The sequence below is a fragment of the Leptinotarsa decemlineata genome, unplaced genomic scaffold (assembly GCF_025532065.1).
Source record: "Leptinotarsa decemlineata unplaced genomic scaffold, Ldec_3_MD MMD2_tig00004307_RagTag_RagTag, whole genome shotgun sequence".
In the NCBI taxonomy this organism is placed as follows: domain Eukaryota; kingdom Metazoa; phylum Arthropoda; class Insecta; order Coleoptera; family Chrysomelidae; genus Leptinotarsa; species Leptinotarsa decemlineata.
The window spans coordinates 1,304,502-1,332,144 of NW_027412606.1; the positions used below are offsets into that span (position 1 = coordinate 1,304,502).

The following is a 27,643-nucleotide window of genomic DNA, read 5'->3' on the forward strand; positions in this document are numbered from 1 at the left end:
CATTAGGACATTTTTGAGGACGATAAGTTTATACGTAGTGCGCCCGACTCACGACTGGGAGGTCGTGAGTTCGATCCTGACCTCGACCAGATATTTTTCTAGAGATAATGTATCTAGTTGAAGTTGGGATGATTCTGCGACGTTTCATGGCTGACAGACTGCGAATAGCCATGATGCTCCCTATGTGGCTCGGGGAGTTATTAACATTGCCTACTCAGGACTCGAGGAAAATGACTAATGTAGTCGATGCCGATGACACCAAGAAAAAAGTTTAAACGGATTGGAATTATTACTCAATCCACTTAGTCACAAAGTCATCTCTCTTCCATTTTACGTGAATTTGTGAATGAAATATAAACCGTGATTGTAAAATATTAAAAATAGGATTGTTTCTAGGTTATTTTTGAAATGAACGACATAATTCAACTTTTATGATCCCATTTTGAATCTTTCTCCGGTGATAATAATTATGCACATTCAAACAAAACCTGTGTAGAAAAGAATATAAATCATGATGTTTGAATGTTTTATCTGTATTAATACCTCCTCGTTACGTTTTTGATAATAAATTTTGTTACTTCTATTGTGCTCTTAGCGGTGACATATTTGTTACAGCTTACATTACAAGTAAGTAAAAATATCAATTTTTTAAAAAAATATTGATTTAATGAAATTATCAAATTAGACTTGAAGAAAGTGAAACGCATTTTGGATTCTTATTGAAGGAAAATTTTATGCACTGACCTATTTCTAATAGGAATATTTTATACTTCCAGTATTACATGAATTATTCTTGCTCATTGATTTTCATATTTATATAGGTAGAATTCGAAAAGACCTTCGTTTTATGAAAAGCAGCTTCCCGGAATCAAAAAATCAATACCCTTCTGAGAAGATCAAGAATGACTTACAAGCAGAGTCGTGCTTGAATCATTTTTCACTTTACAAACTAATTCATTTCGGTAATAATGTCATAAGTTATTTCAATTTTGCTGGGTTTGACAGGTAATTTAATCAAAAGTGAATAATTTGTATTCCTTATTATGATGTATATTCAAATGTTACTTCGATTCGAAAATGTTTTAAAAATAATTATAAAAAACATTTTCGAAGAGAGACTTTCATATAAATCCACCAAATTGGTAAACTAATTTCTTTCATTGTTTGATCTAGGTTTTTCTGTGAGTAAGTGGCTTATCGCGGATACAAAATACGTAATATTGCGCGGATAGATTTTGAATACGTCACAGAATAACCTAGATCGAACAATTAAAGAAATTATTTTTCAATTCAGTGCATTTTTGTATAAAAGCTTTTTTTCATTATTTGTCCAATCTGGCGTATAATGATTTTCACCATAAATATCGGTGAAAATTGCGATCCCATTGGTAGTCCCCAATCTTGCGGTTATATCCAACATATATATGGATTGAATATCCATTGGAGTTTTTTCCCAACACCAAACCGTTATTTCATCACCTCGACACGTGTTTCGATCACCAAGTGATCATCTTCAAGAGGAAGATCAAAACTGTTTTGATCCAGTAATATTCATTACTACTACAAAGGTTCTAAACAGTGTATCACTAGTATACATACATGGAGTGGTTTGAAACTCTTGCCATTGAAGAAGCTCACAAGAAGCCCCGAGTCTGGTTGAGATACGTTAACGACACCTTCCTAATATGGAAGCATGAGAATATAGAATAAGACACCTTCCTGAAGCACATCAACAACGTCCTCTTATCATTTTCACAATGGAGAAGGAAGTCCACAACGAATTGCCATTCTTAGACATATTGGTGAAGAGGATCTACACTAAATGGAAAACCCACTCACACGGGACAGTATCTGAACCACGAATCCAACCACTAGCAATCGACTAAGAGAGGAATCATCAAGACTCTAGTAGACCGTGCTTTCGGTCTCTGTAATACAAAGGAAGGTCTCGAGATGGAACTGGGCATCATCAAAAATGACATTTAACGGAATGGTTACTCCAAAGTGAACAGATTTTGGCCAGAAGACAGCAAGACAAGGAAGAGAAGCTGCCACAACCAGTAGGTACTTGTGCTTCCCTACATCAGAGGATTGTCGAAAAAGATAAGAAGAATTGGGTATAGAACCTACTTCAGATCTGGGAACACTATCCGTACAGCCTCACGAAAACCAGGCTTTCAAACGCGGACTTCCAAGAATTGCATTTACCGGATACCCTGCGAGTGCGGAGAATCATACATCGGTGAAACTAAGAGGCCATTGAAAGTTCGCATTGCTGAGCACAAGAAACACACACAGCCAGGAGAAACCAGCAAATCAGGAATAGTAGAACATGTTTGTATTCATCAATATAACAAGTGGTCTCAGGCTGAAATCATCCACAAGGAAGAAGACTGGTTCAGGAGAAAATTCAAAGAAGCCGCATATATGTTGTCCGACAACGAATGTAGCCGAGCTACCATAGAGATACGCAACATATGGAAACCTATAATCAAGCGGACCACGACCAACTCCCGTCAAACAGTTAGCTCCCGCTAAAACCGATGAAGCGGAGGGAGGAAAGAGGGGATAGGTGAAAGCACTCGAGTGACCTATAAATGGTTAGATCTCGGAGAAATGAGTCCAGTTATCACCCGAAGACGATTGTGGATACTATCAATCGAAACGTCCTGACATAACTTGGTTTGGAATCTTTTAATTTTCAATTATTATATTTTAATTATCATTTCGATTCAAATCCAATGTGAAACGCTACTTTCGCACAGGCACCGCTCTGAGACCGCCTTAAGCACAAAACCCTTTAAAAAAAAAAACACCACCTGGAATGTTATTTTTTCGTCGGAACAGAATTAAAATTATTCAATATTAAATTGTTGCGTTCACACAATGAGGTAAATCCATCAATAACCTCTTCGACTCTTGTTAGTACATCTTCCAGTGTCGTCCCAGTGATTGTCATTGTGGTATCATCCGCAACCAAAGTTATGTGAAGATTTTCAACAAGTTCTGAGAGACCGATAACAAATACCACAAAAGGTGAAGTTTCCACGTATAGATCCAGCGATGGATGGATGAATACAAACCACAGTGGCCCCAAAGCCAATATAACTTATGCTGTCGGTCAAATTCAGGCTGAATCATGCACCAGAGTCATGTAAAATTGGACGTTTCTGATGCGCCCCGCTCAGAAAAGCCGAGGCGGACATTTGAAAGATGTTATATGCCACATATGAAAGCATCAATAGGCCTTTCAAATGAATGTTTTATTTGAAGTTAAAAAATAGAAAGCGCTTGATGGAAGGCCCTTTATATTAGAAGATTCTAATTAATAAATCTATCCTCAGAGTTGATTCATTATCATTTATTTTATTTCGTCGGTCCCGTGCCAAAACCGCGAAAGTGCTTTTTTCTAGTTTTTCAGGAGAAGGAAAATGAAGTTTAATTCTTCACTAAAAATCACAGTTAATTCTATTTACGAATGTTTTCTGGTAAAAATATCTCAAATATATCTTATTTTCGTACCTTGCCTAATTTTTTTTTTCTCAAAGAATTTTTCAAAAAAAAATGCACATTCGTTGTTTTAGAATTGGAAAAATTTTAATTTTTCTTTATTCGTGTGGTAAGGCGTATATAAACGTATATAAAAATATACGTTGTAATTAATTTTTCAATTTATTTTGACATTAAGAACGCAAGACAAAAACAATAACAGATTCATTCTGGTTCCTCATCTGGTTCCTCAAAATCTGGTTCCGCCAGCGCATCACTGACATCCTTGTTTGTCTTTAGAGAATTATAAAATTCATGATATCCTTTTGTTATGGTGTTGTCCTTGCACATCGTTTGCAGATCTGCAAATTTTGGTACTGAAATTGGAAGAGTTGCTTTGTAAGCTTTCAAAAGAGTTAGAGATTTGGGCGACCCCTTGTTTTCTTTACTGAAACTTCTGTGAACTCCTCTTGATCAAAACTAGTTTTGTAAAAAATCTTGTCAGGATATTTTTTGTCATAGTGCAACCAACAAATAGTTTGTATAGGAAGTTTGTTCTTTGCAATTATGTTCTCTGACAATGTTTTATAATCATAGAAATCGTCAAAAGTCATTGTATGGACCTTGTACGGAGCTGGATTTCTACGTGAATCCCTAATAAGCTGAGCCCAACCCTCAGGAACATAGACAGGAACATTTTTTGATTTTACTTCAATTTTTGAATGAATTGAATCGCACTCCATTTCCGTGTGTCCCGGCTCAAAAAATCTATGATCAATAACTTGCAACTTGGGATGTTTCAGCAAAAGTTGCAAACACATAGCCATAACTATACTGTTCTTTTGTTGACCTCCGCAACCATCTGACATCATCCGAACTGCGGTTATGTTTGGATGAGCCATTACATAATCAAAAATAATTGTACTTATTTCATTAGATCTTCTTTTTCCTTCAGTTTCATCCCATAAGTAGCAATCCACGTCTTGTGTTACTAGATCATAGACAGTGAAGTTATATACCGCTAATTTTCTCAGGTAAAAGATTTGACCTGCTGATCCTTTTGGTGTGTATAAGACTGCTTCCAAATCTGAATTAAACGCCAGTATAGAAGTGTCTGCTTTAGCCAAGCTCTTGTCCTCATCTCTACATTTTCGAGCATCGTTCTTTTTGTTTATATGTTTATCATGACATTCTTTATTCAATGCCTTCTCTTCTTCTGTCATGGTGGAATAAGATAAACATTTTTTGCATTGGTTTTTTTTCGGCTTGTAAAATCCCAAATTATATTCCTTGAAGACACTTCTGTACTTTTCGTCAGACACAGGTTTTCTGTTTTCTTCCATACACTTTTGTTTGTACATACGGTGCATAATCGAAATGTTTAATGTAGCATCCAAATATTTTTTTTTAGAGGATTGTCTACAATAATGCGACTCTACAGCCGGAAATGACAAAATATGGTTTCGCAAAAATAAATCGTCTGCTTCGTCCAGCTTATTGTGAGGTGGGCGTTTTCCACGTTTATCTTTTTCCAAAACACCACTGGCATTAGTTTTTTTTAAGCATCTTCTAATAAAGGCGTCAGTAACGTTTAAAGTCGCCATAAAAAACATTCTGCACACAGATACCCGGTTGTTATTTACTGTTAACGAATAATGATTCGTGTAGTGTTTTCTGGAATTCTCAATATTTCTTGTTGTTCTTTTCTTGAGTTTTTGTTCAACGTGAGTTACAACAAACTGGCGCTGATCGTCTATATTTTGAAATGATCTGAATTCGTTGTATATTGTTTTTCTATCTTCTTCTCTTATAAGACCAGAGCACTTGTGTTTTGATTTTTCCAAACACGGAGAAGGTAACATGGGACGACTGGGATGTATCTGGTTTTTAAACCCAACGTATTCTTCTCCTTTTAACCGTTTACAGTTTATTAGATTTTTCTTCCACCGCGAAATTATAATTAAACAAACAAGCAGTCACACGTTTATAAGCACGATGTTTTTGTGTCTGTTCTGAACGCGAATATATCACACTCAAATTGTTCCAAAGCCAAAACAGCGAATGTGCCACATTCATAGTTTTGGCATTTGAAAAATAAATGAATTTTCACATACGCGATATCACAATCCTTTATAGCAGGCAACACATAATACATATCATATTCGCTGTTTTGGCATTGGGTTCTCTGATAATAATTTATAATTTTCCAACAGAAAAGCGGAAACCTTAAAATTATCACATTCGCGGTTTTGGCACAGGACCGACGATTTAATGTGTAATTCAACATTTATCAGAACAGATAAACATTTTGTTGGTCAAATTTACCTGTTTAATTTCTGAGGGCAAGTGATCAAACATCTCGACCCCATTGTAATAAATTGAAATACTGACCAAATTTGTTAAAAGAATTAGCAATTTCAACGCGGTGGAACGGGTGCTATAAGAATGGCATGAAGCCTCGAATAGGAACAAATTTTTGTAAATGAGGCAAACCGAGTTCAAAATGAACAAAGCAATCACTGTTATAATCTTTTGTGACTGCATGAATCACGGGGTTCAATCTTACACATATAACTAATAGCCTGTTTCTGCAGTACTAATACAAACAGAAGTGCCGATGAATTGCATTATCCCCAAAACGGTATTCTATCCCACATAGGTGGTATTCAACGAGGGCGTAATACACCGCTCTGGCAGTTTTGATTCCCAAATTTATTGAAGTTACTCTCACTGCATAATATCCAGAACAAATTTTACTTTTAAGTTGTTTGATATGTTCAAAAATTTAAGCTTATTATCAATGTGAATAAGTACTTAGAAATTTAGATTGAGTGTCGTTCTTGATCCCTAAGTTATCACCAAATGACAGGTCATCAAGAGCACATCTGAATGATAAAATGTTTGTTTTAGTGATATTGAAGGATAGCAAATTAGCATCACACCACTTCTTGATTTTTTTCATATCAGTGGATATTGCACTGTGTAAATCATTTGAGTTTTTGTTGTTCCACAATATCGTCGTGTCATCAGCGAAAAGATGTAATTTCCAGAAATGCTCAAATTTGCAATGTCATTGACATATAATAAGAATAATACGGGTCCTAAAACTGATCCTTGTGAAACACCACACAAAATATCCTTTTTTTCTGAAAGTCCTGTTGTTCTTATCACTCGATAAAACTCAAAATTACTATAGAAGAGTAGATAGACAGAAAATATAAATTAAAAAAGAGGGATAATTTCTAAACAAGAAAAGAGGCAATGAACATCAATAAAATCTGGCTACCGGTCCTTACAGATGAACAAACAAGATCAGGTAATCCAATTAAGAGAAACCAAGCCCACCAATAATAATATAAAACCTTAGTCAAATTCAAGCATCGTAGTGAATGCGTTCATAACAACGGGACCACCAATTCGGGCCCTGCGACCATCACTACATCGCCTTCGATAATATCTACCGCAGTATTAGATGAAACAACAGGCATAAAAACTGCAGATCACGACCAAAAAAACCGGCAAATATCTTTGACACAGTTATCTCCGGCCGTGAGAGTTTACTTTTTCTGATTCCATGATAGGATCAACATAATTTACTCGTAAACTTTTTTATGTATTTCAGTGGGTCCGCTTCAAAATACGTCGTCAGTATCAACGGAAAATCTTTCCTCTAAAGCGAAGAAAGTGCTTTACAAGCGCGTGCATATTCTGCAATGGTTACCGAAGTACACAAAGAAAGACGTCTTGGCCGATTTTATCTCCGGACTGACCGTTGGCCTGACTATGATGCCTCAATCTATCGCTTATGCTGGACTTGCTGGAATGGCTCCCCAATACGGGTTGTATACTGCCTTTATTGGCTCGTTCACGTATGTGTTTTTTGGAACAGTAAAAGAGGTGAGGTTCGCACATATTCATATGTAGAAATGAAAAGATATTTAGGAACATACGGGCACCCCATACAGCACAGTCCCTGTTAACCAAACCGTTTTTTTTTTTCGGGAATTCCTCCATTTCCTTATATGTATATTAATTTGGAGCCTGCAGGATGGCTCAAAAAATGTGACACATCAATGGAACACCCTGTATTTCGTTACATTTTTGAATAGGTCAGGAAAAAATAATATGAGCTGCAGTCTTCGTGGTTTTGGTTTCCTTTCAGTGGAAGAGCTTCATGTAACAAGAGCCGAATCGATCCCTCTACGAAACCTTTCATCACTTGGAAGGATCGATTGCAACTTGAGAAATGGTTTTCATGCAGATTCTGTGGAACATGTTTTTCCTTACGAATCAGTAGAAAGTTCTCCTGAAAATCTTGCGTTGAAAATAGGATTAGATAAATAAAATGAAATTAAAAAGTTAAGAGATTTCAAGCCAAGTTATTTCGCTACGTTTCGATTGTTAGTATCCACAGTCGTCTTCGGGTGATGACTGTTAAGACGGGAAGGGATTTCAAATCATTTTATATAATCTCAGACAATGGAAGTCCGAACTAATGAAATTTATCATGAAACATTAATAATCACCTTCAAACAAATAATATGGGAGTTTTGTTTTCATTATTGATTCAAAGAATGCATTTAAATAAAAACTTCTATTTGGAAACTCTGAGAAACTATTTAGGTTAGGTATAGGGAACTCCAAAATGAAATTAAAGATAATTAAACTTCATATTGTTTAGCCTTAAAAAATACAGGGCGTTCTATTTGAAATAACAAAGTTATCTTTATCCGAATTTATAAAGTGACAATGATTTTTGAAGGGATGATTTCTATATATTTGGATGTTATTTTCAAGAAAAAATCAATAACTTGAGAACGGTTATAGTTAGGTACATAGTACGTTATATGAAATCATATTATTTTTTTTTCAAAAGTGTAAATAAATGAAAGGTGTTCTACTAAAAAAACACAATTTTGATAAGTCACACTTTTTTGAGCCACCCTGTAGATAAAATATTTTCCTGCCGCAGCCCTTATCAATATACTTATAATGAAATGGAGAAATTGTCGAAAAAAAATTTGTTTGGTTTACAGGGACCGTGTTGTATGGGTTGCCCCACCCTGTATAATCAGAGATTACATATATTTTTCCTTTCCATCAGTTGGACTGATTCATCAAACTATTCTACGATGTCTTTTATATAACAGTAGGAAATCAAAATACTCAAATCATTGATTCTGATAAACCATATTTAAAAAAAACAATTACATTACAGTTTGGAAAAACAATATCAATATAAAATTTCTTCTAGAAAAACAGGTGAAATATTGGCATTTTATATTAAAATCTAATTGAATAAATGGTTAATTCTAGCAAAACAGGTAGATTTCGAAAAAACAAATACAACACAATATTACTTTCAGGGAAACCTATCCAAACAATGTTTCAACTGCTTTATTGAATGATAAGCTAAATCTAAATTGCTGTCCACTTTTTGTATGTGACTCTTATCTAAAATAGTTTCCAGAGAATTTATTTCTCTTTGTATTTTTATGTCATTCAAAGTGAATAAATCACAACAGAAATTCCTTCTTACAAATTATTTCATCAATACTGACTAAGATTTATTTGAAACCAGTTTATTACGTTGATACCAACTACTAAATTTGTCAATAATTAAATATATTTTTATCGTTTTTTTCAAAAATAATGATTGTAGTATCGTCAGCATATCTGGTTATGTGACAATCTGATATGAATTCAAGCAAGTCACTGATAAAAATCAAGAATTACAATGGACCCAGAACATATCCTTGTGGAACTCGTAATTTCGCATCATGAGGAACTGATGTAATTCCAAAGTATGGTTTTCCATGTACAAATCAATCCAACGCAACACATTTTTTTTCAGGTTTCCATAGGACCAACAAGTTTGATGTCAATTTTGTCATTCTCGTATACAGTCGGAAAACCAGTTGAATATGTTATTTTATTAGCTTTTATTGCTGGAGTCGTGGAATTACTGATGGGAATATTGAAATGCGGTAAGAAAATTCATTATTAACACACGAATACTTCTCCAACACACCAGAATTGCGACTCTCTTTTCGATAACAATTAAGCTGGCTATAATGTATAGTTGATTACGAACTATATAGGCGAACTAAATAGTATAGATGAACTTTAGAGAAAAGTTCACTTCTCGATGACACCAACTTGGTTGGAAAATAGTGTTATAGTTCTGTTGTGTGGGAGAAATATTTGTGTTGGATTCGTTCTACGCAGAAGATTACAGTTTTACCTCTCATGAATGAATTATGTATATTTCCTTGTCATTATACTACACGGTCATTTCGAATTGAATGCGGAACATATATGTCTTTCTGGCTAATACTACGGCTGATATTGGATTACATCCGATATTTTCTTCCAGAAAGTATTTTCTTACAGAGAAACTTTTTTCGGCAGGCATTTGCGAAATGCCCGATGAAAACAGTCATCAGAGTGTTTTGTTACATGGAATGCCCTTTTCCTGATAGTAGAGCTCCATTGACAAAATGGAGCCGACAACATTTGATTACAGACTAAACTTCTCCAATGTGTTTTGACTTGATCTATTCTGAATTGATGAGAAATAACACTCCAAAACCGGTCACTCAATTGATTTAAATCAGGTCATGATACCAGACTGAGAGAATCATCTCCAATAATTTTCTCTGCAAGAAAACTTGCATTAATCCAATATCCATCCTGGTAACAACAAGACAAATAGTGTTTTCCTCAGGGACTTGATCAGATCATTCTGAGGTGAGAGTTGTATGTTTCTTTCGTTGTTATAATACTGTTTTGATGTATTAACCACTTCAATAGAGACTTTTTGGCGGTAATTTTATAATATTGTTGTGAATCATGCCCTGAAGAAAATAACGCCGGCCGCCACTGGTAGCATAAATCAACAGGTTGCAGAGACCATGGCACGGACCTTACTTAGTAACCAAAAAGATAAACGATCTGGTGTACAGGATCCAATTGCCATCCAGAAGCAAGCCTAAAGTTGTCCACATAGAGAGACCGAGTCTTGCATGGGTCGTGATGTCACCTCTTGGAATGTTGTTGGCGGCGAACAACCCCAAGGAATGGGTTAGTGTTGTGAATCATGCCCTGAATAAAAATAACGCCGGCCGCCACTGGTAGCATAAACCAACTGTGACGTAGTCAAGGTCGCATATAGCGTCGATTATTCTAGCTTTTGCACCGACTTCGATGGAATCCCGGCGACTATTCCGCTGGCTTCGATGGAATTCCTCGGAATTTTCTACGGCCTTCGATTGCCAAATATTATAAACACGACCCACACGCCTATCGAGACAATCAAGTGGAAGTTTGATAATAGTTGAAGTTTTAGTTGAAGTATTTGTTGTATTCAAAGTGAAGTAAAGTTAAATTTGATTATTGTCCAGTGTAGTCAGTTATTGGTAAATCCACGGGGTAGAGAGGTAACAATATATTTCTAAGCCCTTAGAGATAAATTATGAAAGTCAGATGCAATTTTATTTTAATGAGAATAATAAAAAGAATAAGAATAGTACAATGTTTTTAATCAACTGTGACCTAGATAACTTGTGAACACTGAGTGTTGTTCATTTCCAGTGTGATCAGTCGATTCGATACAGTGAAATCCTCTTTCTCAAGGCTAGTAAATGACTTTATAGTTTAGATACAGATAAAGTTGAATTTTTTTCATGGAGACTTATGTTTTTGTGTTTTCGAATCAATTGTGCTGCATCTTTATCATCTCTGTTATATGTGGTTAGTACCAATATGAGTACGTCGTAAATAATGATTTTGAAATGAATGTATTATGGTTGAAATTTCACATTATCACACAGAAATATGTTTTCAGTAATTGAAACTAATCATTTTATTTGCAGGATTCCTCGTGGATTTCATTTCACCATGTTTGACCTCAGGTTTCACATCTGCAACAACACTCATAATTACGATGGCTCAGTTGAAAGCTCTGTTTGGTTTGAAAATCAAGAGCCACGATTGTATTGGAATAATTAAAGAATTTTTTCAAAAATTCCATGATATTAAGTTAGCTGACACCATCGTCTCTATCTCGTGCTTTGTCTTCCTGATTGCTTTCAAGGTAAACTCATTTGGAATGTTTTGATTTTAAAATGAACCATACATTTTTCCATGAGGCAGACCTTCCTAAAACAGTTGACATAACGTCAGAAGAATATGAAGTTGTTAATAGTGTAGACTCCATTCATTTGACTTTCTTCCCACGAGTGTCAGTTCTATGAAAAAGTTAATACTTTTCTTATTAGAACATCAGAATGAGTGAACATAATTATAATCACAGTGTTATTGAATACAAAATGGGAGAAGGCAGATTGAGACCCCGGTGTCAAGTTACAAAACCCTTAAAGACCTCAATGTAGTGATAGCTTCTTGAAAATGGTTTCAAAGTGGAAGCCAAAACGTTGAACAACTGTAACGTGGTTCAACTGGCACAGATTAACCGCTGCAAAATATTCGTGACTCGACCCCGGGGCCTTAATCTGCCTACTTTCCAGTTCTCGCTACTAAGCTCTGTAATGGTCTCAATCTGCCTACTTCTAAGCGTAGGGAACCTCCACAGCGTGTCGCTACCTGAGGAGTAGGCAGATTGAGATCTCAGTTTAGTCATAGCTTCTTGAAAATGGCTTCAAAGTCGAAACGCGTAGAACAACTGAAAATATCAGTCGCGGTTCAACCCGGACTCTCTCATTACTAATTTTTCATAATTTTCTAATTTCAAGAAATGGATTGATTAGCAATCAACGCGAGAGGCAACTTTCCTTCAATTTTCTAACATAGAAAAATGTATTTGCGAGACTTGTTTAGATTGACATCATTCACTCTGGTATGAATTCATGGCCTTCTAGCTTCCAAACAACTTCACTTTTGTTACCTAATTTCTCTCAAATGTTCCCTACAAATGAAGAACTTTTTTGTTATCGCTCTGTCGGAAATTTTCAATCTTTGAAAAAAGGTCTGTATCGTCCCAAACTAAGATAATATACATCAAATTTGGAAAACAACATTTCATCATACAGGGGAACTGAAATCAGCAATTGGTACAAAAGAACCCTTATATTTCCAAATACAGAAAAAAATGTATCTATAAAGTTGTTCAGATCATTTGACAGAACATAAATTAACAGCGTCCTTCCAAACTTCCATTCTCTTTTATTTTCACGCTTCAATAGCTTCAACGATGGCAAAATTGCATGAATTTGCTATTGCATCCACCGCATTCTTCAGATCTGGCCCCCAGCGACTTTTTGCTGCTCGCTGGAAAGAATATAACGCCGATGAAGAGGTAATCTTCGAATTTGAGGCACACTTTGAGGCAAAAGACAAATTGTTCTACAAAAGTGGTATTGAAAAATATTATAACCGCTATAATCGTTATATTGCTCTTAAAGGCAACTATATTGAATAATAAAATCAAATTTTATCAAATTTCTTTTTTCTATGGTAGCTTACCAACTTTTCAGGCCAACAATAATATTGTTTATTTGACTTGAATGCTTTACTTTATGGACACTGCACCTTGCTATAATTTCAAATATATTTTATTGTATGTACAAGTATCACTTCTTCCGATGTTATATGTATACTGAAAAATATATTTCTAGCACTACAATAATCAAGAAAATATTTTTAGCAACTGCCCAAACTGAAAGTGAAGAATCCTTCTGTGAAAAAACTACTGTGGTTCCTGGGGATTTCTAAAAATGCATTGATTGTACTAATAACTTCAATGGTAGCCTTCTATATGGAAACTAATGGCGGTGTGCCTTTCTCAATAACTGGAAATGTGCCTAAAGGCTTACCTGATTTTAGCTTTCCTTCTCGGCCCAAAATTGGTAACGAAACGGTTGGCTACAAGGAAATGATCGATTCGTTAGGATCAGGCGTTATAGTTGTTCCAGTGGTGGCTGTATTAGCCAACGTTGCCATTGCCAAAGCATACAGTGAGTATGAAATATTCACGTAACTAACCTAAAATGCTGATGTTTTTGATACATTGATGGAGACGGAGGATCGTCTAGGCTTGGCAGATTTCTGTTATTTCAATTTCTCGTCAGGAAACCACTAAAACTGATTTTTTTTGTGATAATGTTAATGTTTTTATTCACATCTTAAGAACTATCCTTCACTTAGTGAGGACTATCAAGTCAATTTGTAGTATAACCTATACGAAGTGTGTTCGTCTGTTCAAAAATAAGATGAATTGTAATTTTTCTCAAAAAGTAGTCATTTATTCATCAATTTCCATTTTGTCTCCTTCAAAGTAGTCCTCCTCAGATATAATAGATTTGCGTAAGAGGTTTTACCATTCCTCGCAGCAGTTCTGATGTGCGATTCAATTTTTCAATCCTCAATCATGAAAAAACACCATCCTTTCATGGTTGAGTCTTTTATCAAGGACAATGCCAAGATATTTCCCCTCCATGCCAAATGGAATGACCTCACCATTGAGGGAATGTGGCGTTAGATCGTCCAATTTCCATCATATCATAGTGTAGGAAAGATATAAGTTTCATGAGGTATCTTTTTTTAATAAGTTACACAACTCACATACTTTGGTGACTGACTTTTCACTACAAATTGCAGCATTTATTTTTTGAACATTTTCAGGTGGTGAGGTAATCATTGATGCTTCTCAAGAAATGATATCATTAGGCTTGTGTAATATTTTGGGATCTTTCGTCAAAGCCATGCCCAGCTGCGGTGCTTTCACCAGATCTGCTGTGGCAAGCAGCAGCGATGTCCGGTCACCTCTTCAAGGAATTTACTCTGGTAAGTATAATGTGTCACTGAACAATATGTGAAGAAAAATAATTCTAATTATCAGTATTAGTTATATAATATTATTTACTACACCAGGACTACAGAGGTAATTAGAGAATATAAGTAAAGTGCCACTTGGGTCACACTTGTCTCGTCATTCCATTTGGATTCCAGGATATCGGCTGCGGAGGAAAATCTTCTCCGGCAGCAGGAGGTTGCTTATCTTAACGAGGATCTAGAAGAGATTTCAAATTGGGGTGAAAGTAACCAGGTTCATTTCGATGCCACAAAAACCCAGTCATCGGTTTTCTCCAAGAAGATGAATGTCTCCGAACCGGATATAATAATGTCAGGTCAGACAATTCCGCTTTCTGCTTCGATGAGTTTGTTGGGGGTTAAAATGTACACTAATAGGTCTTGGCACAATCATGTCGCTGAAATTGCAAAGGCTGCTCTTTAAAAGCTTGGAATATTGTTTCGAACCAGAAAACTGTACACACCTCAGCAACTTTTGATGCTTCATTAAGCTCAGATCAGACCTTCTTTGGAGTATTGTTGTCATGTATGGAGCTCTCCCCCAAAGATACCCTGAAGTTTCTGGATTTCATCCAGAAAAGAGCTTCACATATGAACGTCCTCCCAGTGGACTGTATTTATTAATGTTGACCTCGAGAAACATCATTTTTTGACAAGTCCAACCTAAATTACAAAACAAAATTACTATTCAATCTCGTTGAAATTTACGAAAAATAAATACCTGAGTCACGTTCCTGGAATTCAGTTGTTTGAGCCACAATTACATCGCGGAATCCATCAAAAACGGCATTCAAATCAGAAGATTGGTCCACTATTTTATTTTGGGAATTAAATGACTTCGTGTCCCTCGAATCTTGAGTCTGAAGAATATAATTCCCAAAAACTTACATATTCACTTTGATGCTTTTATGGATCCTGATGGCCGATTCCAGTAATTCAAAGACCTTCTGTCTAATCTCATTAGAAAATGACATGTAGTTAGTGGATACAATCGAACTCTTCACATGTATGTAGCAATGCGGCAATTGAATGCATTCGTTATAATTTGAATACTTTCAGACAATTGAACACATGCACTATTTTTATGACTCATGGTTCTTCGGTGAGAGTTCACTTGGGTCATAGGAATTGTCACATTACAACAATTGCATGTATACATAGTTGTTGCATTACCCACTCTCATCCATTTCACTGAAGGCCCACATTGGCAACTCTGGAGATGATGCCGACGAAGATCATCACTACGAGTGAAAGATTTACCACAGTCACAGGAATACATTTTCTATGATACGTTCTCACTAACTCACTTGATGTAAACTGACATAATCAACACTCGTCCGCTTCTTAAATACAGTCTGATCGGGTCCATCAAGACGTCATTGCCAACCCCCCCTCCCAACTACACGCGCCAACCGAACCTCTCAGCTAGATGCGTTAACAGATATCGATACGAACAGACAGTGGTCGTTGCGCCATCGTAGAGGACAGACGCTAACACAGTCCTCGCCGCCTGCGCGTCACCATCGACAGCGAGGGTAGAGCGATGCGTTACGTCATAGCCATCGTCGCATCGAGAGAGGTAAGGACACACTGATGAATACGCTTTACTCAGCAACACGCCATGGAGTGAACATCTCGCTCTCCTACTGTTGAACGGTTGCTGCTGTGACGTCACACCACTAACTTGGTGGGCTCATACCAATGGAACATTCATTACTTGGATGATCTTTGAAGTATGCAGACGTATGTTTGTACATAATACGCACATGAATAACCCTGTACCATGCATTCTCTCTCACAGACACACACACCAACCAAATGTAATCACGTCATTATATCACACACACAAAAAATTCTGAATGATCTATGCACCAGATACTTCAAGGTCACATCGTTTTGATTTTACTAAAGAAAAAAAATGAATACGTCATAGTGGTGGGGGGAGGCCCAGAAACGGCTGTAATCTACTACTGGAGACGCGAACATCACGTGCAACATTGATAGCCTGGGCATCGAAGAAAGGTTGGAGATTTGTCTCCCTTCTATAAATACTTTTACGGTTTTACGGAAAGTGTTCAAGTGACTTGGCACATTTGATTCCACCAAGATCAGTACAAATCAGAAATACGCAACGGACTGTGGCTGCTCATCGTTTTGAGGTTCAACTTAGTACAGCTCGAACTTTACTGTTTGAGAAATCTTTCATCTGGAGAATTGCGTTTACGTGGAATATACTTTGTGAGAACGTTTTTCCAAATGGATTTATTCTCTAGCGATTCAAATCCAATGTGAATCGCTACTTTCGCACAGGCACCGCTCTGAGAGCGCCTTAAGGATTTTTCTGTAGTGCTTGTGTTTTGTCCTTAAAAAAAGGACCTCCCGAGTGGTTACGTGGTCAATTCGAGGATATCTTGGGTGTATGATAATTTTTTCAGAAAAAACACTGCAATTTTTGTTCACTCTGTTTATGGGAACAACACAACATATTTATACATAAAAAGAACTGAATTTATTCTAAGACGTACTACCTACTCTTGCTTGTACTTTTTGAATTGATTCAATTCAATGTTATTTTATTGCGAATTTCATGCATCTAATATATAATTCAAAAATACAGTTTTCCTTGAGAAATATTTTTTCTGCAATAGTCATCAGCGACCTTAGGCGATTATGGTTCGCGATTGTATTTTTATTATAATAATTTTATGAGTAGGTATATTTCTAATTTTTAGTCGTGATAAGACAGTACCAAACGGATAATAAATCTACGTTGCGTTGTTTAATACTTGCTCTGGGAAAATAATAAATTTGCAATGGATATATTTTTGCGGTATGAATGCTTGAATTTTTTATAACTGACTTGTTCAAATATTTAATATTTGTATAAAGCTAACCTTGAAGGCTATTTGATCTGATTTTAGGTTTCTCTTGCGTTCAATTGACTCACTAATACAGAAGATGATTTTGATAACTTTTGACAACGTGAAAAGTATATATTGATTGATTTTTTTAATGTCAATATGGATGATATTATTTCATCTAAGTTATGTGCTTCCAGTGAAAGCTCGGAAAAAATCTCTGGATCTCATTTTCAGATCTTTAGTATCAATTCATATTTAGAATGGTTCAGTGTCAAAATATAATTGATTGAAAACGAATATACCTTATAAGTAAAAAAGTCATAAAAGTTCCTGCCTTGTTCAACGTTGAATAAATCTGCCCACAGATCTACGGAAGGATTGTGTATAAATATAATTTTTCAGTTGATCAGTTCCTTTGTGAAACTTTTTCCAGAGTAGTTCTTTTCAACTTAATTTCTTTCAAAGCACTATACATAGCATTTTTTGTACCTATTCAGGCAACGTTCTGTTTTTTTCATGTCCTACAATGAAGTTACTCAATGTTTGTCTATGAAAACTAATTTGTTTCAGGTTCTGTGATAATTTTGGCGCTCAGTTTCCTAGCACCATATTTCCGCTACATTCCAAAATCGACATTGGCAGCAGTATTAATTACAGCAGCGAGCTCTCTTTTGGACTATCAAATATTTCCAGTTTTATGGAGGACTAATAGTGAGATTTTATATTTTCAGTTGTTTCAAACGTTTTGTCCTTTTCAATATCATGTTTTTTCGTAGCTCCATATCTCAATAAATATTTATTCGTGGTGTATCGGGGTATACAACGTGACTCAGTGTCGATGGTGGGTAAGACGTTTATGGTAAATGCAACACAGGATTTTTCTGAAAATTTCACATCTTACATTTCCTTACCTATCCTATCGAAATAGAACACTCCATACATTAATACATTTTTGGAATCGCTCTTCTATAACAATACTTTTTTGTTGATAATGTCCTACACATATCTATACTATAACAATTTTCAATTGAAGGTGATTCATTAGCAACGTCGCATTTGAAGTGACCAACGAATAATCCTCTTACCAACTCTGCAGATGCGTACCAAAATAATATTTTTATTCATTTAAACACATAGGTAATTAGGTAAAAATTGTTATAGTAGGTGGCGCTACCTGTTGTCAATGGTAAAACTGATTACATTTTCTTATTATGCCTAATACAGTACTTCAAAAAAACAGAAAAATTTACAAAATAATTATTATGTTCCTTTTATATAGAAAGAGAACTACAAAGCAAAGAAATAACTACCGTTATGCTTTTGAAGTTTCAGAATCCATTGACTCGTCCGAAGAGGAATCCCCAGTCACAGTTAAACCTATAATTATTTGGTCGAAAACAGTGTCTACAATCCCGTCCAATCTCTTCATTTTTTCTTCTTCCTTGATCACATGGGCTACAGCATTAGCCCAATCTTCTTTCCGTATCCGTTCCATTGCGAGTTCTAATAAACGTTGGACATCAGAAACTTTATATGTCACGTTTTCACGAGCTACGTAACCTTTAATTTGAACCCAGATTAATTCTATCGGGTTAAACTCGCAATGGTAAGGAGGAAGTCTCAAAATGGTGATGCCTTCAGCACGAGCTATTATATCCATCACATGCTGGCGATATCTGTCACGATGCTGTTTAATGACACTCGTAAGTTCGGCTTCAACCATGTCCTCGGAAAATGGAATTCCTTTTTGTCCTAACCAACTCTGTATGTCTGCTTCTCTGGTGGTCATAGTTGGCAGCTGTTCTACTAATCGGCTGTGATAAGCGTTATCCATTACTATTACCGAATTTGGCTCGACTCGTGAAAAAAGGGATTCAAACCATCCTTCAAAGCGTTGGTCGTCCATGTCTTCGTGATAATCCCCCGTCAAAAAAGCCACTCTCGCTACCTATATGGGCGAAAATTAGTCGTTGCCCTTTACCCGTTGGTCCGCGTAACCCTGTTGATAAACCGTCCACAAATGCTTGACGATACAGTAGTATCTTGCCAGATCTTAGATACTGTGTGACCAGCATTCACCCACGTTTCGTCCAGATAATACATTTTTTGTGAGCAGAACTCATTTCTCTAATAGAGCGAAGATATCTCCGTCGCCATGATACTATATCTTCTCTTTCTATTAAGACAAATTTACGGGAACGTTTGGCATATATCAATTTTAAATCTTCTTATATTATTTTCCTTAAATTCTCTTTGCTCATTTTTGGAATGAATCATCATTCATTATCTTTGTCCTAATGGATTCGATTCGTACAATGCGTTCAATTGTCGAGACGGATATTCCCGTTAAAAATGAACACTGGGCTACAGCTTCCACTGTACGGAGTGTATTTTTTAAATTTTCGTACACACAACAGACAATCTGTTTTTCTTCTAACGACATAAACTTCCGCTTTCTTTGTGCAATACTTGGACCTGCTACGGCATCCATCTTAATACTATGAAAATAATAAAATTCAATCATATTATTCAGCTTTTTGTCAGTTGTTTGCTTACCTCAAAAACTGTTTTAAAGTTGATGTATTTTGAAAAAATCTTTATTGTGAGATTTTCACTAGAACAGATTAACAAATCCGCAATACGTGTTTCGCTACACAGTAGCTTTTTCAAGCGTGTTCACTAAAAAACTGAATTCTACATACATTGTGATTTATATATACTTTTTGAAATATTACTACCAATCTAGAAACTGAAATATTCTAGGAACTATTTAATGACAGTTATACTTGAGTTTAACGAAAATTTATACCTGAATTTAATGACTGGGTCAACTAATTATCTCACAATAAAGTGTGAATGTGATGAAAATCTATGATAATATATTTTGAAAAACAGGTATCGGCCAACTCTATCTTATATTTTAAAGTTAATAAATATAAGAGTCTATTTAATAAATATAATAAAATATATTTAATAAATACAAAACAAAGTCACCTTCACAAGAAACAGAACACACTACGCCTATGCACGCTTGATAATGAAGAAACCGAATGACTAGTTATGGCATTTTAAGGACGCAAATATAATAGACCTGCGAAGTGTTGATCAGTTTACCGATGTTTCAAAGTATTTAACGAACTGGTTCATCTATTCGCTCGTACATCCTATCGATATACAGAAGCTATCTTGTTACGAGGGGCAAATTTTATGGTATCATCTTACTTTTCAATTATTCACAATGGCGATGCATAGAAAATAAAAATGACCCCGGTAAGAATTTAGTTCTAACATTTACCATTGTTGCCGTTAGCTCTCAGTTCAATTTGTATATGAGTTACCTTCAATTGAAAATTGTTATACTATATATAGGTTTTCGAGATGAAAAATAATTTGTAGTAAATATGGTCCAAAACCTAGCCCTAAACAAACTTAAGTACATCAGAACTCTCAATTCATGAAAAGTTAATATTTTGATGATAGTTTGAACAAATTCGATATATTCAATTAACATCAAGGAATCGACGCAATATCATACAGGGTGTGCTAAAATTACTATTATTTCCATTGTGCATAAAAGTGGTCAAAAGCTCAGTTTTCAAATGAAACCACTTGTATATTACTGGATATCTAAAGAGGAAGATGATGGAAAACGCTCATGTCCCTATACCTGAATCAAAAAGTTTTTTTAATAGTCACTTCTTCTGGAAACACTATTTGTTTAAGAATTTGGTTTTAGGTAGCAGTGGAATTATCAAGCTTATAACAGTTTGGTTACTTTTATAAGTAATTTAAAAATAGTTATCGACGGTGTTTCAAAACAACTTCCAAAATGAATGCAAATATTCGAGTTTCGTTTCTGACATCGTGGTGGGCCGTGCCGATAGCGACCGTCCACGAAGAAGGTACGCGGACGCCATTATTGGAGATGGAACTCAGTTCATGTTGTGAATGTCCGCCATTTTATAACGTGAAAGCATCAATTGAAAATTAAAAATAGTGTTAATAAAAATTGTTTGTGTTTTTTAATAAATAGTGCTCCCATTCACGCCGGAGTGGGCCGGATGTCCACGTGGGAGAAGGATCGCAACGAAAAATATTTTATGAAGAAGACGATAACTTTATATGTATGTATGTCCGCCGCAGGAAGACGTGCCTATCAAAAATTAATAATTTGGGAAGAATAAAAATGGAGTGCCGCATTGCGTAAAGTAAGACTTTTGCACTCCCCGGACGAAGTTTTTATTATAGTTTTTACTATAATAAAAAGAGCAATGGTCACAATAGCGCCATCTGGAAGCTGGGACCAAAATTAAGTAGAAGAAGAATGGAAATATCGATTATTGAAAGGAAGTTCTTATGAAATTATTTATGAGAAAAAAATATTTATATTTTATATAGAAATTTAAAACGATAAAAATAAAAACAACAATAAAAATTAATTGGCGCTCCGGGGCGACTTCATTGATTCCAGTGGCGCATTTGTTTTTTCAGCTGCAGGAAAACCCGGAAAAACCTGCAGCACTAAATCATCTGAAGATCTTGTAGGGTGTCTCCAGAGGCTCCAATAGATTCAATGCATCGCCAGAACACTTCGTGATATGACTTATCGTCAAACTTAAACCAGTCCGTTTCGTCTTTGACTAATGCGTAATAATGACCAAATTCAACGCCAGAACCACAGTGAACAATGACTGCATGAATATTATAACAGTGGTCTGCTAGATTGAAATGTTCATCTATTTCGAACCTTCCAAAGAGTTTCTTGCTTTCGTCAGAGGTTGAGTCTTGTTTGAAGATCATCAGTGTTATTATTAGATTGACTGGTGCCTCAGCTACACTTGTTTCCTTATAACAGTCAGTTAGTTTGGCGCATGTTTGGAATACAGTCGATCATCACCTGTTAAAAATTCCATTTTCAGATGATTTAACAATAAGCTTTGGACGGAGTAGTTATTGGTCATATTAGGAAAAGCTAAATGAAGTTCCAGAAATTCACATAAGTTTTCGCTACCTCTTGAACATTTACTACAAAGGAAACAAGTGAGGATTTTCCAGCAAAAGATTTACAAACACAAGACTAGATGGACTGTACGGAATCATTCATTCCAGAGCTGTCAGGAGTATTGATTTTGCTATTGTTTTGCTCACGAAGAGTATTCAACAAGAACTCCAAGAATTCGGAACAATCCTCTTGTTGTCCTAACGAGTACTATCTAGTGGACTTCAAAGACTCCAGGAAATCGGTTGGAGGGAAGGATGATACCTTCTTACGAAACTGCAGCTGCATGAACAGGTGTTTGAGTTTGATGAATAAGTAGGAAACATTCCCGTTGTCGTTCATCATTAAAATCTTGTTCTTGAAATTCTTCGTCATGAACAACACTTGTAAAATGCAATTCATGTAGCAAGTGTTTCTTGCTGCGATCGATCCTTCCAAGTGAAGAAGGGTTTCGTAGAGGGATCGATTCGGTTCTTGCTTTATGAAGCTCTTTCACTGAAAGGGAACCAGAACTACGAGGACTGCAACTCATATTTGGGGGGCAGGAATGACCTGAGTCCACTGACCGCACTGAAAAAGAAGAAGGTGGATCAATCACTTGTGAATTAACCTTGATAGGAGACTGGTGAATATCCACGTATTTCGGCTTGTTTCGAAGAGATTTCAGTTCCGTACTGAAAGTAGGGCAATGCATGATCCCATCAAAATTATGTGAAGGAGGAATAGTTCCAAGGACTGAAGCAGCATTGCCACGTTGAATAGCAATACTAATTATTTCTATCGAAAAAGAGATAGACCGTTGCTTGGCCTAGTCTCCTTCCGAGTTCATGCACGAATAACAGAGACTCCGGGCCATAAACACCAATTTATTACACATGAACAAAGTGACCAAATCATTGTCAGAACTTGCAGATAATTCAACCAAATGTATCCTGAATCAAAACCAATGAACGAGAGGAAATTTGTAAGGTTACAAAATAATTTTCTTAACTACCGACCGTGAGTCACGCTGTATACTGATCGATAGAGAATTTTGTGCTCTCTACATTGATGCTGTTCATTTATACCAAACTTTAATGTTTTGCCTCTTTTCAGTAGATTGCTTTATGATGCCGTATAGCGATATTCGGCCAATTCGAATGAATTCAAATTGAATCAAAGCTCCTCCGAAACAGCTCGAAAAATCAACCAGGTATTTGTCAATGACAGTGTTAATAATGAACGGACTGTTCTACGTTGCTTTGGTAGACATTTTAGCTTCGAAGATGAGCCCCTGAAATGGCCGACAAGGCGTGGATTTGAGAACCTTGGTGGAGATTGACCCATCACATCAGTTTAATTTTCCTCTTGAAAATGATCACTTGGTGATCGAAACACGTGTCGAGGTGTTGAAATAACGATTTGGTGTTGTGAAAAAACTTCATTAGTATCCATTACAAATAGTGCGTGGGGTAGTAGAAGAACTGAGGTTATTGGAAACTTTAAAAAGCTCGAAAAGTGGTTGAACCACTTGAATGCTTAAACGGACTTCGTCGTTGTCATCGAATCCCTAGCACAAAATATTTATGCTGACAGACTTAATCGTTCAAATGGCGTAGATTCATAAAAAAGACAATAAACGAATAACTAGCTAGGGTTCTGTCAAAAAATGTCTACTAATTAGGGTTGCATGGCTATATAAGTTTGGAAACCCCTCCAGTCGTCCCTAGTTTAGTTCAGACAGAAAATCAGGTGAAATCCATTGTTCACTAGGATATCTACACCTTCATGATCGTGCAACATATTGAAACGGAGTTACACACCATTTTTTATTCAAAATCATTCTGTTGTGTGGAAAACTTTCATATCATCTTGGTTTCAGACTATTATTGACCATTTTGATATCAACACCTGCCGCAAAGTGGAGAAAATTAAATAAAAACCTAACAGAAAACTTTATACAGGTTTACAATGTATCGTTATTTGGGTTCTTTTCATATTCATCCAGTCTCATATTTGTATTATCTATTTCAGAGATGGACTTTTTCCTGACATTGCTGACTTTTATTCTCGGTTCTTTATTCGGAGTTGAAATGGCTTTAATAATTGGGTGTGTATGTAACCTAACAGTTCTTCTTAAAGTCTGGTTCAGACCAAAGATATTAGCAGAGACTCGTATTGTGAGTAAACTTACCCCATTACTTATTCAGTTTGTAGATAGATTCACGAATTATTTCAAACAAAATCACTTCCATAAAGTGGGTCTTATTCAGTTCTTTTCCAAATTTTATTGATCAGTTAATAAGATCATAAAATTATATAAATAAATATCTTCTTATCCATTCGAAAAGTAGGCGTCTTGAAACAGAATTTGTTCATATCCAATATACGTGAAAGTTAATTTAAGAAGTAAACATATCCATATTGATACTGATTGATCCTCATACCAACCAAACAAAAAATGAGAGTATATTTTTGACACTTTAATTTTCAAAACTACAATCAATGTTTCAATTGAGATTTCAAATCATTATTTTATTGTTAATCTGTAGAATACATGTAATTTCTTATCTTAATATCATCGACAAGTTCAAACCGTTCTAGGAATGCCACTCTGAAAGGCAAGACCTCGTTAATCTATAGCTGACACAAGTGAAAGCTGGTTAACGAAAAAAAACAGAAATTTGTTCAAAAGTTAAGAATTCGAAAAAGAACTGTATAACAGTTTGAAGACAAAAAATTGTAACACTGTGTTTTTATAATTATTGTTTGTGAACCCGTCCTAATTTATGATTTTTTTCAGAAAGGAGTCAATGGTGAAAGTCGCCAGTATCTATATATCAAACCCGAACTGGGATTGTACTATCCTGGTGCCGATTATGTTTCGGAGTATATTAAGAAGATGAGCAAACAAATTCCAAAACTGCCTATAATCATCGACTGTTGCAACATAATCAGAATCGATTATGCTGCTGCAAAAGTGAGTACTTATTCATGCCAAGAATTCTTGTTCAAAACGAATTCATTGTGATTTTATGTTTTACATATTTTTTGTGAATTTGTCAAAGGCAACTTAAAAACGAGAATTACACCTTACGTATTTCTATTTCTCTTTTTAGTAGTTCTATATTTTCATTTCAGCCTTAATCCGAAAACTTTTGGCTTGCTATACTTATAATAATGATAATCTTGCTCTACTTGTTTGGAGTAGTGAAGTGCTTTATCAACTCGACGTGAAGGCCCAAAAATAATGCAAATAATAAGTACAATCGTGGAACGGTTGTATAATCGTATAATAAGTACAACCGTTCTACGGTTGTACTTATTATAATAAATGATTCAAATAATGCAAATAATAAGTACAACCGTTTCACAGTTGTACTTATTATTTGTACGGAACGGTTGTACTTATTATTTAATGTGATACTTTATTTCTAAAGAAGTTAGACTCGTTTCTTGCTTTTCACACTATATTCAATTGCTTATAATACATTCTATCATACATTTCTATCATACATTTGATAACATAACAATGACAACGAAAAAAAAAGTATTTCATTCCATAATGTTATTTATACCTAACCTATTCTTCTTCTTTATTCTACAATGCCAACACCTTATTCATACCACATGTTTTAAAAAATCTGTTTCAAATCTGTTTTTCCGTTAATCAGCTGCCGCCCCCATACGAACGACAACTCTCAGAAGTTGAGAAACTTGTGCGAGCTAAGGACTAACGAGGTCTTACCTTTCAACGTGTGATTCCTAACACGAACTATAAAACAGTCAATATCTACCAATCACTGCTTACACTAAAATACAAGAAAATCATTGCAGAAAAGTTATTTATCTCAACAGTACTTCCCTCAACAACAGGAAGGCCGTAGACTTTTGAGTTTGGAGTGCCTACATGGCAGAATGGTACTGGATAGACTCTGTTGGGATCCCCCTCTTCGCGACCATTAGTGAGCAGGAATTGGAGCATTTCTCTTAAAGCTACTCGAACGGCTGACGAACTTGGTTTTCGACACTGAACGAGGTGATCACAAAGGCCTACATAAAATCCGTATAGATCACTTCACTCCTTGAAGATCTTGGGTTGGCAAAACACCCGACCCTCCTCAGGTCCAGTGGGCTAAAATCGGAAACTTGAGGGGTTCATCATGATCCGCTAGGATGGTGTCTTTAACACCTTAGTCCACCGCAGTCGCGTGATGGGTAGAGAAGTTCCTAACACAAAGTGCAGGGCCTGCCGCGAGGCGCTTGAGACCCTAATACATTTATTGTCAGCATGGAACTATCCATTTCCCACCTTTAGCTTCAGGCAGGTTAATAAGCCTGATGTAGTTCTTCGTGACCATCCTAGCAAAACGATATTTGTCGTGGAGTTTTCAGCTTCCGGTGAGCGAAATATCGTCCGGAAAGAGGAGTAAAAACCGATAAAATATCGAAAAATTCCCTTCGAACTCCGCAGACTCGATATCTCGACTTCTTTGTTAGGATTGTTGTTCGATTATTGGAGTTTTTGGTGAAATAATGCCTTTTCTACTTTCAAATTTCAAGATTATACCGGCTTGCCGCACCATAGCAGAAATCTTGGCCGGACAAATGCTGAAGAATGTCATTCTTGGTTCGTTGCATGCGTCTGTTTGAGGCATATGATTCTCGGACCGAACGATCAATTTCCTCACGGTGAAGAGCGATTATTGGTTGATAATACTGACGCGCCTTCCCAACTGTGTCCTTCAGGGACAGGGCCCGATAAGCCTACCCTTTGGAAAAAAAATTATAATGATAGTGGAGAATGCGAAAATAAAAAAGCTCCCCTTTTTTGATTCAAAAGATATAATAAATGTTTATGGAATATAAACGCATTCTGCTCAGTGTCAACGCTACTATCTACTTTCCAAGATTGAGATTACATTCATATGATGTTTTTTTATATTTCAGACTCTGGAAATACTTCTCAAAACCTACAATGAGAACAAAAGGTCCCTTGTAATGATTAACTTATCGCTTGAGATTCTGGAAACAATGAGAACAGTCACAGATACAGAATATTTAGAATTGTGTTTCAGTTCGGATACGGTTCCAGAAATAATTGTAGACGTGGAAGAAAGAGAAGCATTGTTGAATGGTTCAAAAACTGAGATGACGAAACCGTCGCTTGTCGATAGAAGAAAATCGTCCACACGTAGTGGAGGTAGCAGAAAACAATCAACGCACCGAAGCGAGGAGAGAAAACTGTCTATTTATGATTTTGAATAATATAACACTAGTTTAAAGGAATCACGTGTTTAAATAAAGATACCGTAAGGAGGAGTACCTTTGCCTGCGGTGCTAATTTCACTTGATTTAACAAAAAGAATAAATGATTTTTGTCCAGGTGAAATTATAGTGGGGGAAATGCGTTTGTCCACTTTTAAACTGATCGGATGGATCCCAGTCAGCGTTGTTCCTGAATTACTTCAGTGACAAAATGTTA

At 35.9% G+C, this 27,643-nt stretch overlaps 1 protein-coding gene across 1 annotated transcript; it reads left to right on the top strand.

Moving 5' to 3' along the window:
• Positions 1-469: 469 nt before the first annotated feature.
• On the top strand, positions 470-27,447 carry LOC111513147 (sodium-independent sulfate anion transporter). The gene is made up of 10 exons (XM_074178741.1): positions 470-627; positions 7,112-7,386; positions 9,344-9,476; positions 11,364-11,584; positions 13,154-13,463; positions 14,131-14,292; positions 17,751-17,891; positions 24,193-24,338; positions 24,962-25,138; positions 27,109-27,447. Coding segments are annotated over exons 1-10 (1,884 nt in total). The 5' UTR covers positions 470-626; the 3' UTR covers positions 27,427-27,447.
• Positions 27,448-27,643: the final 196 nt, after the last annotated feature.